The following is a 16011-nucleotide window of genomic DNA, read 5'->3' as shown; positions in this document are numbered from 1 at the left end:
CTGAATAATATTCTGTCATATAGATATGCCACATTTAATTTATCCATCAATTGATGGACATTTGAGTTGTTTTTACTTTGGGGCTATTATAAATAATGCTGCCATAAATATTTGTGAACAAGTTTTTGAGTGGACGTATATTGTCCTTAATCTGGGGTAGAAACCTAGAATTGTAATTGCTGCCTCCGATGGTAACTCAGTGTCTACCTTTCTGAGGAACTGCCAATCTGTTTCCAAAGCAACTACCAGATGACATTACCACTTGCAATGATTGAGGTGTTCCAGTTTCTCCGCATCCTTGCCAACACTTGGTATTGTCCATCTTTTTACCTCTTTCATTTAATTCTCATAATCCTAAGAATTAGTGAAAGACAATATTCTTACTGCCATTTTAGAGATAAAAACTCCAAAATCAATAAACATTAAATGAGAACCATAGGATGTGTGCAGAGGGGAAGTGGTGTGGATTGTTCAAAACAACGTATTATCTGAAAGGAATTTAAGTTTTAAAATCTGACACAGCTATGTGAGATGCTAGAGATCCTGTTTCCTACCACTGCGTTTTAAAGGTGATGAAACTAGAGCCCAGAAAAGGGAAGTGAATTGATCACTGACTTAAAGCTGCTTGGTAGGGAGGTCAGTCCATTGCACAGCCTAGTGCATTCAGCCCTCGGGGATGTACAAACTCATCCATGTCATAGCACTCCATTTTCTTAACTCATTCATCCATGCTGGACTTTTATTAAAATAAACCCATCTCAATTTGTTTCGGGTATTAGAAGGTCAGTAAAGCTGAAACCTCCCATTGGGAAGCTTCTGATAAAAGTTGTTCCACATTTTGCCCATGATGAAATTGATGCAGGGACAGGAAATTAATGTAAGTACTGTTACTTGGTGACATTTCTTGGATCATATTGCTTGGGTATGAATTCTGGTTCTGCTGCTGACTAACTGCTTGGCCCTTTCTGCATTTCTGTCTCCTTATTTTTAAATATGGGCAATAATAGTGTCTATCTCATAAAACTGTTTTGAGAAGAAAATGAGCTAATCCCTGTAAGGAGATTAGCACAGCGCTTGGCTTCTAGAAAGGCCTCAGTAAACATTGACAATTATTATTACATAACATCAATTTGCTTAGACCACTGAAAACATTGTAGCCTGAGATTTGTAGACTGATGGATGTGGGGGGGAGGAAAAGGGGGTGATGAACATGGAGGAAGGCACTTGTGGGGATGAGAACTGGGTGTTATATGGAAACCAACTTGACAATAAACTATTTAAAAAAAAGGAAAATAAATGAATCATCTTTTTTAATTTTTTCAATCTTTATTTACTTTTTAGAGAGAGATAAAGATGGGGGGGGCAGAGATAGAGGGAGACAGAATCTGAATCAGGGTCCAGGCTCTGAACTGTCAGCATAGGGCCCAACGTGAGACTTGAACTCATGGACTGCAAAATCATGACCTGAGCCAAAGTCAGACGCTTAACTGACTGAGCCACGCAGATTCCCCATGAATCATCGTTTTTTTTTTAAATGTCTTTTTAAAAGTTTTTAATGTTTTTATTTGTTTTGTATTTATTTTGTTTTAAAACATAAAAATAATGTTTTATTTGTGTTTGAGGGGAGTGTTTTGCCACTCCCCTACTCACAGAGAGAACGTGAGTAGGGGAGTGGCAGAGAAAGAGGGAGACACAGAACCTGAAGCCAGCTCCAGGCTCTGAGCTGTCAGCACAGAGCCTGATGCGGGCCTCAAACTCACAAACTGTGAGATCATGACCTGAGCTGAAGTCAGACACCTAACCAACTCAGCCACCCAGGTGCCCCATGAATCACCCCTTTTTAAAAGTAGCTTCACTAAAGGAGCAGGCATAGGAAATAGCTAATTTCTAAAGTCTTCATAATTTAGAGCTATATGGAAACTAATACAATTAAAAATTGTTTTTAATGTTTATTTCTTATGAGAGAGAAAGAGAGCAAGCCAGGGAGGGGCAGTCAGAGGAGAGAGAGAATCTCAAGCAGGCTCTGTGCTGTCAGCGCAGAGGCCACCATGGGGCTTAATCCCACAAACTGTGAGATCATGACCTGAGCCAAAATCAAGAGTCAGACGGTCCACTGATGGAGCCACCCAGGTGTGCTACCTCCCCGCCGCCATACAATTTTTTTGAGAAAAAATTGTCCAACCTTTACAAATATGAACTCATTTCCTTTATACTGTACTTTTGGTCAGAAACCAGGCTGAGTATTTCAATTAGAATTGAGCTCATCCCCAACAATGGGGGAGTTTCACTAAAGCACTTATGCCTGTTATGGATGTAATAGTAGTGTTTATCCTTAGTATCTTTGATTAACAAGATAAAAACCTACTGGATTATTTTAAGGGTTCTACTATATATATTTGTGTACGATTGTGGAGGAAGGAGCACTCAATGAGCAATTAGGAGATAGGATTAGAATCCTGCCCCTTCTCTGCTGTAGTTCAGCACTAAGCTCATCTGAGCACTAAGCTTCTGTTTCCTCATCTGGAAATGGGGGCTGCAGGGGTCAACAATTCTTACCTCAGAGGGTAGTCATGAGGACCAAGTGATAATCTGGATATAACAGCACTAGCACAGTGCCTGGCCCACAGCGAGGGCTCAGTAAATGTCAGCTAAACAGCAGCGTAATGGGGTTCTGTGTGCCACACATGAGATTTGGAGGCAGATTCGATGGTGAGTTTAGGTGAAGAAATTGGACATGTCTGTGTTCACATAGTATGATTCATGTCTACTCTGCTGTTGCTGCTGCTGCTTTCCTGTAACCAATTTTAGAGCCTATCTTGGCAGCTGGAAGTATTTGGGATTAATTTCACACTCACTTTATGAGCTGAGCATTTTCCTGCAAGCAGCTCCCTGGGCCTCTGCCTCATTACTTTGGCATCAACTGATATGGCTGTTGGACATACATGTCCTTTGGGGTCTCCATTTTATTTGGAAACCTTCAATTTGAAAAAGCAAAACAAAGGCTATCAACACATTTGTGCCTGAAATCGTTAGCATTTATTGTTTCCTAAACCCCTCCCTTTCTGTAGGTCTGTTGAACACTAGGGAACACACATCTTGCACAGCCAGTGATGAGCACTGAAAAATCACACTCCTTCGGATTCAAACCCTAACAGCTGGTTGGCCTCATTTTGGATTTCCAGGTGAACAGCAAGATCCTCTAGGCCTTGTTGGGACAGATCTAAATCTTGATGGGTCTAGTTTTTCCAGCCTTTTTTACTATGTTAATTCTGCTAAATTCATTTGGCTCTCGCGGAGAACAAAGTAAACTTGGCTGTTACGTGTAAAACTAAATTGAGAACATGGAGATCTGTTTAGTATTTTATGCTGGCCAGTAGGTCAGGAAGATTTTCCTTGGGGGTAATTTACATAAGGAATTGTTTATCCCATTTCTTTCCAATTTCTGTGACCATTTGGGGATAGCAGACTTTCCACAATGGCACAGAAATATAACCAACAAGACCAAAACTTAGAGAAACGAAGCTTCTCCTAGATTGATGTATTTTGGGCCTTGCTTAGGAAAGATCCTGTGGCTTGGGCTGCTGTCTCACTGAGAAGTCATTCTTCTACCACAGCTGTGTTTAGCAAGCTGGGTGGGTCTACAAACTGACATGCTGTTACATTTAGTAAGAGTTTTTCCCTTGATAGTGAGGAACGTGCATAAAAGCCTCACTTAAGTCCCAGCAAATGCCCAAATGTTTACTGTGATAGATAGCTGCTTTGAGTGCACCTTCCATCAGGTTACGGCCCCAACTCAGAGTACTCTGTGGCCACCTAGTACCTATAGTGTTACATGCATGCTCTTCACCTTAACATTCTGCTTCCTCTTCAGCAGTTGCCCAGATGACCTTTTTTGTGTCTCATCAAATGCTGTTCCCACACTGGAATATTTGCTCCTCTGCTTTTCTGCTTTAATCATTTGCTCAAGTTGTTTCCTGTACTTTTAAAGCCCCCATACCCAATATCTGTTCTTGAGGATGAATTTCAGGTACTTCTTCTCAGTGGCACACTGGTAAATATGTAACAACTGGTTCTCTGGGAAGGAGGTGGATTGGGAGGAGGCCTGGCTCTGTAACATTTGTTGATGTTCATGTTGTAAATACTTCCACCATGGCTGATTTCAGGCGACCAGCATGAGCTCACTGAATGTGAAGTTGGGAAGAAATGGGCAGTAGCTCACCATTGCAGAGTGTCTCCAACATACAGAGCCTAAATGACCTCAAGGGCCTAGATAATAGGCATAAATGAACTCAAGAGCCTAGATAATAGTGAACTAATTAAGAAGTAATGAGTTCTGAGTGTTTATCACCTTTGTTTTGGTGATTATTTATTTAATTTTAGGTTTACGTAACTTAAGTTTTAAGTAATGGTCATGTTCAACAGCTGGCACACAAAATTGAACACAGGGCAGCCTGTCCATTCTCTGGAGCCTATAAGAGCTGGCCAAGTTGGTTCTAGCAGATCACTGTCTCTTCCTCCACTTTTTCCTTTGTAAAGGGCTCCAGACTCAGTTGACAGTTAAACTTTTCTGTGAACCTAGAAGCTGCTTCAGGTTGCACACAGGCTTTGGGGTGAGAGACTGCAAAGTGTGACTCCTGGTCTCTCACTTGCTACGTGATGGTGAAGCTGCCCACTTAATTTGCACTTCCCAGTGCAGAATGAAAATGCAGGGCCCTTGTTAAAAGGCAGGAAGAAAGTGCTGTTAAAATAGCCACTAAAATATAAAGCTTTTTCCTTTCTTCAGTAGTCTCTCTTTCACACTTTCTCATGGTATTTTTATTTTCTATTTAATGTCATTCCAGGTATAGAAAGATTAAGATTGTTAGCATGAGTTTTACCATTAATCTTTATATTGTACAATGCCAGTTTTAAATGTAAACTAAGAGCATTTAACTCTGTGAGTTAATGCACATATCTCCTCTCTTCATGTGTATATCTTGTTACCCCTTCATCGACTTCACCTATATATTAAACACAAGTTCAAAAATAAAATTATTAAGAATTTCAAGACAGGCAGCAGAGCATTAAACCAAGAATGGAGCCCTTCAAAGCATAGGCACAGTTTGCATCCTGTGTACAGTACTGGGCAGATGTCTTACATCTGCTGAGCCTCAGAGGCCTCATCTGTAAAACAGAGATCATGCCAGCCGGATGGAGGTGTGGAGATTGAAGGCACTGGCCAGCAGAATGTTTGGAATGCAGTCTATGGTCACTTAATTACAGGGATTATTATTAACCTACTAATTATAAAATTAATGGCATTCTTTATAGTTCATGAGGTCTTCCCTACAGTGTTGACACCTGCCTCTGACATATTTTCCTTTTCCATTATTAACTCTCTGAAGGTAGAGATGAGATCTGTCACCATTGAATTCCCTAGAGTGCTTTCTGCAAATTCTTGCATATACCTGGCACTCAGGAGGTGTTTATGACCTTGATCTTTGTATGATTTGGGCTTATTGACGATAAGCATCTGTGTCATAATATGATGGCCCCCACAATAAGGCTTAATTGGTAACACTCACAGGAAGAAAAGAATATAAATGTAGACTTTAACAGGAGTCCGTTGTAATCACGGTGAAGCTGGGGGAAGAAGCAGATGATTCCAGGTGTTTTGGTTTATGGAAAGTGGCCTCTGTCTCTTAGAGGAGACTTCTTGAAGTAATAGGGAAGGGATGAGTTCCAAGCCTCATTTGAGTAAAAGAGGCCCCAGGGATATTAACTCTGGCCCATACTAATCTGTCCCTTTGCGAACTTCTTTTACACTTATTTTCTGTTCTGCACAATTAGGACATTATTACAGTAATGTTTCTTTCCACTAATTGGTTGTGTATGTATGTTTCCTGTCCAGAAAATTATAAGACCCTTATGGGCTAAAAGATATCATATACTTTTTTGAACACCTATGGAAAGAAAGTAGCACAGTACTAGGTACCTAGTAAGCAGTGCAGTTTATTATAATGCTGACCTTGGTCCAAACTCCCAGGGCTCCCTGGAGAGCTGAATGTGAGCTGTAATTGCTTTTTATAACTCTTGTAAGCCCTCAACCAAATGCCAGAGAATCATGGTCTCTGGAATGCCTGGCATTGTCAGGCAAAGACTTTCAATAGCTTTGTCTTTTCCTAACCTACATCTCTTTTCCAGTGTCTCCCAGACACTCTGAGGACTGTCCCCCAGCAGCCTCTGTTGCTACATGGAATTTGGGAGACCACACAGCTGTAAACTCTTACTTGTTTGAATGATGATTTTTTAACAAGCCCTTTGGGCCAGTGTCAATAAGCCATGAAATATCACCAAATGGTTCATCTGCACTAGAGTTCTGAAAGTCATCTGAGCTCTAGTCCCTCAAGCTGGCAGGGACTGACAGAAAGGAGCTCACATTGCCCTGGCTTTTCCTATTCCTGTTCTGGGGGCTGTCAGACGCCTTGAGCCTCTGGGCCAGTCAGTTCATTACTTTTAATGAGCACAAAATTCACCAAGACATTAAAATAAAACACCAATGGGCAGTCTTGGATGTTCCATCCAATTGTTGCTTTAGTTCTTTTTTCCACAGGATTGTTCAAGAGGATAAAAAAAAAAGTCAATTCTACTCCTGCCAGTTTTATCCTAAGTAGATTTGGCATTGTAAAGCTAACACACCCTGAACATTTTTTTTTCGTTCAGGTCCCTGTGGGCTGGTGCCTGACATTTGTGTTGAAAACGACATTACTCAATTGGTCAAATGTTTGAACATTATCTACCTTTTGGATATAATAAGAAAATACTGGAAATCTCAACACCGTGTAACATATAAAGAATAATAATCATAGGCAGATAATTATTTTCTGAAAAGGATGTAATGAAACCATTATTTTAAATTACATGGCAAGTGTGGTTATTTTGATATTTTTAATTGATCCATCTCTAGCTAGTAATAAAGACTATAATAACTGTATTAGAGGTTACTTATATTATCATATATTGTAGAAGGTCAATTGATGGTGAATCAGACACAGAACAATGTCCCCATTAAAGTGATTTCATGGATATTTTCATCTCCTGGCCATATGGATTTGGAATCATGTTAGGGATTTTTTTTAAAGAAGGAAGTGAACAGATGAATGATAACTATTTTATTACTCAACATAGCTTGTGTTTGTGGAAGACAAAGTTCATCAAGTTTTTTTAAAGAAAAACACGAGCGTGCCAAATGTAATTTGTTGAGGGCTCGAGAATTGTGAAATTATCCCTAACTGAAGTTTGTCATTTCTGCAGGTAATCGCTCTAGCAGATGCAGTAGAGGAAAACCAAGGCAGTCTGTTCCAGTCATTCACCAAGCTGAAAAGTGCCACCCATTTGGTGATTCTGCTGATGGGGCTGTGGCAGAAGCTTAGCACCGACCAGATTGCTATTCTGGAAGCAGCATTTCTGCCGCTGCAACAGGACACTCAAGAATTGGTAAGGACCCATGACTCTGCAATGGGAACAGCCATCATTATTGAACAGATTGTGGTTTTAGGCAGATATCGCACATATGTTGTGTTTTCTAAGGTATCTGATGGAGACTTTTCTTTAAAACCCAGATCCTGTTTTCCTTTTCTTTAAATCATAATAAAAATGTCAAATAAAGGCCCCTTTTTTTTCCTAGAGCTATTTTAAAAATAGGTATATAGTCCATTTTTATGTGGTATTCAGTCTATTTTTTATGTGCTCTTCAATCACTTAGAAGCCAGGGAAATAGTCATTTGACTGCCTGAGTGATGGCAGTAAACCTTCATATTAGCTAATCCTTTCCTTTTCCACCAGAGAAAACAGTTCAGCCATTTTAATTTGCTCAGTGTTCTTAAATTTAAGTGTCACTTCAAGGGTTAGGGAGAACTGAGATAGCCTTGCCAAATGACAGGAATATTTTGTTACATTTATATAGTTCTTAATACGTAGTGTATAAACTTTTTTGCTCTTGACCCTTTAAATTGGCAGTTTAGAACCAAAGGGGGGAAAGATGAGGGTTCCTATTTGGAGTTTTTGGTGAAAGGTCATATGAATAAAAACATCTCAGATCCCTCGAATTGTAGAGGTTGTATGACTACCAGGTGTCATCATGGGGGAACTTTTTGCATGCTTTTATTTACAAAGAAATAATATACTCCTTGGAAATTAGAGACTCTTGGACTTACTTTTTGTATTGGAGTAAGCCATATCATGAAACAAGTCATTTCAAACATAGCCACGAGAACACAGAACTAAAAATAATAGGGCTAAAACTAACATTTCTGAGTACTTACTAGGTAGGCACCAGGTGATATTTTAAGTGTTCCACAAAGATTGTCTTATTTAATCTTAAACATGGCCCTAGAAGGTTGTTAAGGTACTATTTTCATCTACATTTAATATATGAGAAAATTTAAGCATTGAGAGTTAGGTACCTTTTGGAAACTAGTGGGTATAGAGCTAGGGTTTGGGCCCAGGTCTGGCTGCTTTCAAAGCACATGCGTTTTGTTTGTTTGGTTGGTTGGTTGGTTGTTGTGTTTTTTTTTTTTTCCCAATACGCTGTATTTTAGCAAACAAAGTCATGAATAAGATTTTGAAAATCACAGGCTTTGTCTGTTGAATGTAATTTTCTACAATTGGATCAAAGGATTGTCAGATGAAAAAAAATATCAAGCTATATTTTATATCCTAAACAAAATACTAATAAATAAATTGGAAAAAATTTAGAGTATACCGTTTTTTTAGATTCATAAAATGAAATTACTGCTAAAATTGATCTTTGAGAAGCCAGAAATGTGAACATTGTAATAACAGAAAACAAAGAATACAGTTAGGGTTGTATTAGTAAGAATGATAGCTATGAACTCAGATTTAGTAGTTAGAAAGACTTGGGTGGCCTCAGTTCCTGGTTCCACCACTCGCTGATAAAGTCCTTCTGGTCAGGTTTTCTAGCTGTTCTAACTCTCTATTTCTGTGGTTCCAAGATGGAAACAATAATAGGACCTACCCAAGCTGAATAAGAATTAAATGAGATAATGGAATAGAGTAAATTATAACTTACTCATTTTTATATTCTCAGCATTTGGCACAATGCCCGACCATAGCACAGTCAATATTTGTTAGATGAGTGACTGGAGAAAGGGTGAAAGCTAACAAGAGGTAACTTGGCAGAACAGATGTAGTAGATATAATCTGGAGCATGAGGAAGCAGGGCAGGGCCAGCTGTATACTTTACAGAGCCCAGAGCAAAATGAAAATGTGGATCCCTTATTCAAAAAAGTAGAAAAATACCCAACATATTGTTGAAACAGGTTCTAAAACAAAGCTTTTTTTCTTTCTGCAGTCTCATCATGGTGGTTTTATTTGCTATTTTATGCTATTCTAAATAAGAAAAATAAAAAATTGAAGTTGTTAACATGAATTTTACCATGAATCTTTATAATGTGCAATGCCAGTATTAATACAAACATAAGAGCATTGAACCCATATGCAGAATCACCAAAATTATATAATTCATATTTTGTAGCTCACACATGCATATGTATTTTGTTCCTACAGAACTGTGAATCACTGCACAAAATTAACTGCTTTTACTTCCCTTCTTGATATGCACACATCTACCAACACTCTCTACCTTCAGCTTACTGATGACTGAGCAAGGAAAGAAAGGGAAAAAAGTGTTACTATATTTCCCTTTCCTTCTGTTACCATTTTCAATGTAAGTAATGGGATAATACAGGGAAGTAACAGGAGTATAATGGACTTCATTAGTCATTCCTGTTTCTTTGAATCTATTTGCTGCCTTTCTTTCAAAATAAGTTTTGGTGCAAATGAAATGCCTTAATGGGTTGTTAGTGCCCCCACTTAATCCGTCTATACATAACATGCCCTCCTTACACTTGCTTTGAGTCTCCCTGCCTCCCGCTCATTCTGGGGCCATAGAATTCTAAGCTTATGGGGCAGAAAGGGAAAAGGAATGTGTACTGCACGTGTCTTCCCTTCTCACACATCACTGTTCCATCAGACATCACTTACAGAACACAAGTGCGATATAAAATTATTAAGAATTTCAGGGGTGCCTGGGTGGCTCAGTTGTTAAGCATCTGACTTTGGCTCAGGTGAGGATCTCACAGTTCAGGTCATGATCTCACAGTTCATGATGTCGAGTCCCACACCGGATGAGCTCCAGCCCTGCTTTGGGTGAACACAAGCCCCACTTCGGGTGAGCTCCGCTTTTCTCTCTTTCTCTCTCTTCCTGTTGCTCACTAGCACCTTCTCTCTCTCAAAAAAAAAAAAAAAATTCAAGATGACGATGGCAAAACATTAAATCACACATGAGGCCCTTCTGAGCATGGGGCCCTGTGTGACCACACAGCTCAAATGCTCCTGAAGGTGGCCATGAAGTGTGGTTAGACCCAGAGGAAGAATTTCTTCGAAATAAAGGTTCTCAAATATAGGGATTGAGTCTCCAGAGAGATTGTGGAATTTCCGACTCTAGAGAACTTTAAAAACAGCCTCCTTCTGGCTGGGGGTAGTATGTTCATCCCTGTAAGCAGGTGAATGGACTAGGCATCTTCTCAAAGCTCCTTTCTGTCCTGCCACTGTGTTCTCTGTTGCCTCATCTCCCAAAATATGTAGGGGAAAATTCTTTCAACTTTCTTCTGAATTTGGCGAGATTAGAAGGTGTGTATACTCGTTATGTCTATTGAAGCCATTAATGAGACAGGACATTTGATAAAAACATAACTTGGAGAAGAATGAACCCAAAAAGACATTTTAATACTGCTTGTTATGCTCTTCATCTTTAATTAGGTTGTGGTATTCACTTTGGACTTACACTGTTGAGACAGCTTATATATCTTGAGAAAAAAGGAATCCTTTTTCATTCTTTAAGACGTATGCATGCAGTATGTGGTTTTGACATGCTAGTTCACAATCCCCTACATTATGCCTTTAGACCTCACAAATAAATGTTATGTGATGGGTGTCCCACTGAGATGTGAAAATGAAATATGCAAACCTGAAATAACTTGGAAGGAGGGTAAGACAGGGAAGAAAGGAGTCTCTGACCAGAATGTTGAAAATATATCCCATATTGAAGTTATTATGATACCACAAAAATCTGAATGTAATTTAGACGGTTTGGTTGGAAGTGGATGTCAGAGTACATGTGTGAGGGGGAGAACTTCAGACATGTGGACAGCATTTTCAGAAGAGACTCTCAGTTCAAGGTCAGATGTCCCCACAAGTATTGAGAGGTGGAAGAAAGTGCTCAGAAGATGTTTTGTTTATGTTCCACATAGCACTGCACAATGGTTTGCTTTATTGTTATTTAGATGCCATGTGTCACAAAGGCAGGCTAAATGCCATAGTTCACTCTGGAATATTTTCTAACTGGCATCAGGTTCACAAAGCAAATATATTTAGAATTTATTATTCCTAATGAAAAGTAATGTTCTTCACACTATTTTATCGGTATTCTTTTAAAATGCCATCTCGTTTGGATCAGAATTCATCATTGTTTTCTTTGATCTGTTTCTTAAATGCTTTTCTATTTTTGTCGTTTCTCATTACTATTTGGGGGCAAATAAATGCTGGTATTGCAGACTATTATGTATGACTTTTTCAAGGTGCTGAAAGTCATATGTGCCAAGTGTGTTTTTGTAGGGATACTTCCCTTCATTTTAAGGAAAACATTAACTGTTCTATTTGGCATCTCCAAAAAGAGCTTAAACTCAGTTGCATCAGTAGATTTGACAGTAAATGTAGTATTGTCCCTGCCATCTTCCCGTGAGGGAGAAGTTTTGCCCCAAATAATGTGTTCTATCAGTGTACCTGATGGGGCAATTCTAAAACAAACTGTTTTCTTACTTTTCAGTTTAGGGGTTGAGGATTTCAGAGTATTTGCAATGCAGAATTTAAACATACATCTTTTATCTATGTGAAGTTCTATGAAAATACCATCTCTACTTAGGTCACTGAGGGCTGTGTAATGGTTTGAGTCCAAGAGAGTGATTTTTTTTTAATTTTATTTTTTAATATTTTTAACATTTTTATTATTGAGAGACAGAGAGAGACAGAGCATGAGCATGGGAAGGGCAGAGAGAGAGAGAGGGAGTCACAGAATCTGAAGGAAGCGCCAGGCTCCAAGCTGTCAGCACAGAACCCAATGCGTGGCTTGAACTCATAAACCATGAGATCATGACCTGAGCCAAAGTCAGACACTTAACCGACTGATCCACCCAGGCGCCCCTGAGGGAATGTTTAATTGTGATAGCACATACACATCTCTCATCATGTTATGCAAAAGCCAAAAACTGCAAAACTCCACATACCTCAGGACTGGCTTAAAATCTTTTCGTCCAGTCATTTTTGCATTCAGTGATTATTTCTTAAGTACCAACTATATTTCAAGCAGTGTTCTAGGTTCTTAGCATATTTCAGTAAACAAAACAGACTTGGATCCCAGTCTCTTTGGATTTACTTCAACACTATGAGCAAACATATTCTTGTCATAGGCAGCCATAAACTGGCTGTATGATCTGGTAACCACTTGCCATATGTGACTATTTAAATTGATATTTGAATACGGTAAAATAAAATTAAAATTTCATTTCCTCAATTTCACTAGCTATATTTCAACCACTCAGCGGCCACATTGGAAAGTTCAAATATAGAACATTCCCAGGGGTGCCTGGTTGGCTCAATCAGTTAAGCATTCTACTCTTGATTTTGGCTCAGGTCATGATCTCACAGTGTGAGTTTGAGCCCCACATTGAGCTCTGCATTGACAGTGTGGAGCCTGCTTGGGATTCTCTCCTTTTTTCTCTGCCCCTCCCCCATTCTGTCTTTCTTTCTCAAAGTAAATAAATAAACTTAAAGGAAAAAGAACGTTTCCTTCATTGCAGTACTTTCTATTACATAGTACTCTCCATCATTAAAGGAGAAAGGGTTTTATTAATTGGGTTAAACAACTTGAGCACATTTTAGCCAATTAATGAAAGTAGGGTAGGACACTGACATTAAGTTAGGCCATGGTGTTTGCTTCAGCCCTTATTTCTGGTATTCCGACATCATCAGCCTGGTCACATGTGCAATAACCAGACTTTTCTCTAGGGAGATCAATGCATCTACATAAAAGGGAGGCAATAAGCTGGCACAAGTGCTGCTACTCCCCCTTCACATGACCTTGGTAGACAGTATAATCATCACAAATTCCTTCTTGTTGAGCCTGAACATGACCTCAGAATCCCTTTGAATACAGCATTTGAAGTAGTCACTATCACTTGCAGTTGGTATATCTATCAATCCTCTTTGCCCTTCTTGAACTCTGCACAGATCTGCTTATCGTTTTCTTAGCAAACAGCTTCGATGGCTAAGATTCTTTAAGATGAAGTCTAGAAGATGCCAAGAAGGCAAGTAGGAACAATATTGTTATTTCCAAATGGGCTTTACCAGGCTTCTGCTCTAAATGTTCATTTATGTTCCAACCGACTCCAGAGGAATCCCTATGGAAAAAAAGCAACAGAGCACTGGTTTGGAGACCTGACTATACACGTCTTAGATTCGGAAGGAATATTGGCACATTGCGTAGTATTTTGCCTTACTTTTTCTTTTCTTTCCAAGTGCATTTAATATCTTTAGTAGATACTATCTACTATTTGAAAAAGAAAAGCTTTATTGTGTTCTTAAAAGTTTGCAGTTACCTTCCCTAGCAGGGAACTTCCAGGTCCCCTGAGAAAGTTAAGATGGAAATTTACATCAGTGGGGGAAGGAGATTTGGACCTTCAGCCTTACTTTTTGATTGATTATTCCTTTTACAAGCTGATATGGAAAGGGAAACTTATTTTTAACATGTTCAACATGGTTCATGTGAGAAAACAGATGTTTATAATAGGAAATCCTATTGTGTGGAGGGACTTATCAAACCTCACTTACAAGACTTGAAGGCTTCTACGTCACAGGTCAGATTTGATGTAAGGGCCATTGTACCTCCTGTCTGGATTGAGTGATGACTGAGGTGGCTAATCATTGCTGTTATTAATGACCTTTTCTTAAAAGGCAAACAGAAGGGGGAAGTCTGGTGTCAGTATCAAGTCTGCCTTTAAGACTGTTGAAGTATCATCACAATTATAAATGTCTATGGGAACATAGTGGAGAAAGTAAATATTTTGGTAATTCTCTTGATCTTGGCCAACAAGATGAACATAAAAGGATTAGTTTCATGTTCACAATGGCCGCATACTCTGTGTTGTTGCCAGTTACATGCAACTGGTGTTATGCAGTGGTATAGTTTTCTACTTCACCAGTGTGGAGTAATGCATATCTCAGAGCCCTTCTGATGACTTGCTTGCTGTTTTAAAAATTGAAATACATGAGAATAGGAGCCAAGTAGAATACAGTATACAAGTGGTGATGTGTAATTTTTTAAACTTCCTCTAAGTATATCAAATACGAAATTTAATGGATACCTTTAATATTATTTTATGCATTCAAGAGTAGAGAGACTAAATAAATGAACAAAGAATTGATTAATTGAAGCCTCACTCTCACTATATGCCATCCCAAAACGTTTGTGAAGCAAGGTATGGTTTAAATATAAATGACTAAATAAGTAAAATTCACACACCCATAGTGAGGAAAATAATTATCATCATTCTCATAACACCCATTGATTTGATTCTTGGCTAGAAGTATATTTATAGTAATGTAATTTCCTTAAAATACCTTTACCCAACTTAGTTTGTGTCTACTAATTTTAAAGAGATGATCTTGACATGTCTGGGACATTACACTCTTTTAGAAATGTACATGTGGAAATTGTGGACTCTTTCCTCTAAAATCAGCACTCCCTGTGTACTGTAACCACACACAGACCTGGGCCAGGTTCAGTCTCAGTCACTCTGGACTGCTGCTGTTCATTTGGAAATGTTCCTCAGAAACCCCTTTGGCTTGCGTCCTTGTTACTCTACCTGGCTTTCTGTGGTGGCATTTGTAGTAGCTTTTCTCCTCCTGTCTCTGCTTTGGTACGCCCTGCACATCACTGCTAGACTCAGCCCTGTGCTCTGTCGTCACACATCTGCTTACATACTTTATGTGGCTCTCTGCTCCTAGGTCAGTTTGGACTCCAGTGCCAGACATTCGGGACTTTCAGTCACTTGGCACCATCCTATATTCTTTCTAAAATTCAGTTTCTGTGACTCCCCAGCTTTCCTGCTTCATTCTGGGAAATCTGACTTACCATGGGTACAAAACTTCTTTCCAGCATGTCAGGGCTAAAAGTGCTTTTTTCTTCACCTAACACAGTGTTCTCTGTTTACCCCTCTATCCACCCTCATTAAGAAGCAGATCAATTCTCATTCCTTCCTTATTTATTCTGGCGTACATTCTCTTGTGAATTTCACTTGGGGGTATGACATAATTTAGCTCTCATTATGTATTCTGAAATTGTCAATGTGTTTTACATGTATTCTAATAAATGTAGGGACAGATTCTTCTACATCCCCACAGAATTAAAGCTTAAATTACGCATATAGCTGGATATAAATATTTAGGGATTGCTTGATAGCCCATTTATTGTCATACTGTTCCACACATTTACAGATTCTTCTACAACAACTATATACTTTTATTAGAAAAGGAAGTATTCTGGGGCGCCTGGGTGGCTTAGTCGGTTAAGCCTCCGACTTTCGCTTAGGTCATGATCTCGCGGTTCGTGGGTTCGAGCCCCGCGTCGGGCCCTGTGCTGGCTGCCAGCTCGGAGCCTGGAGCCTGTTTCAGTCTGTGACTCCTTCTCTCTCTGACCCTCCCCTGCTCACGCTGTCTCTCTCTCTCTCCTAGAAATAAATAAAACATTTAAAAAATTTTAAAAAAAAAAAGAAAAGGAAGTATTCTTCTTCTATTTTGCACCACCCCCTTTTTTGCAAGCAACTTCAAATATTTTGGGGTTTTGCAAGAGTGAAACTTGAACACTCCTGTATGGATGGTAAAAGATGTAGATAA

At 39.1% G+C, this 16011-nt stretch overlaps 1 protein-coding gene across 2 annotated transcripts in view; it reads left to right on the top strand.

Annotated features, from left to right (window-relative positions):
• Positions 1-16011, top strand: part of BBS9 (Bardet-Biedl syndrome 9) — a 454413-nt gene that overhangs the window by 357139 nt on the left and 81263 nt on the right. For both annotated transcript variants that reach the window (XM_039251160.1, XM_039251161.1), the window contains exon 20: positions 7294-7476. In XM_039251160.1, coding sequence (XP_039107091.1) covers positions 7294-7476 — 183 coding nt within the window. The remainder of the gene's footprint in view (positions 1-7293; positions 7477-16011) is intronic.

Source organism: Hyaena hyaena, unplaced genomic scaffold (genome assembly GCF_003009895.1).
Source record: "Hyaena hyaena isolate Hyena2069 unplaced genomic scaffold, ASM300989v1 scaffold_387, whole genome shotgun sequence".
NCBI lineage: Eukaryota > Metazoa > Chordata > Mammalia > Carnivora > Hyaenidae > Hyaena > Hyaena hyaena.
This window is presented reverse-complemented; position numbering and strand designations above follow the sequence as displayed.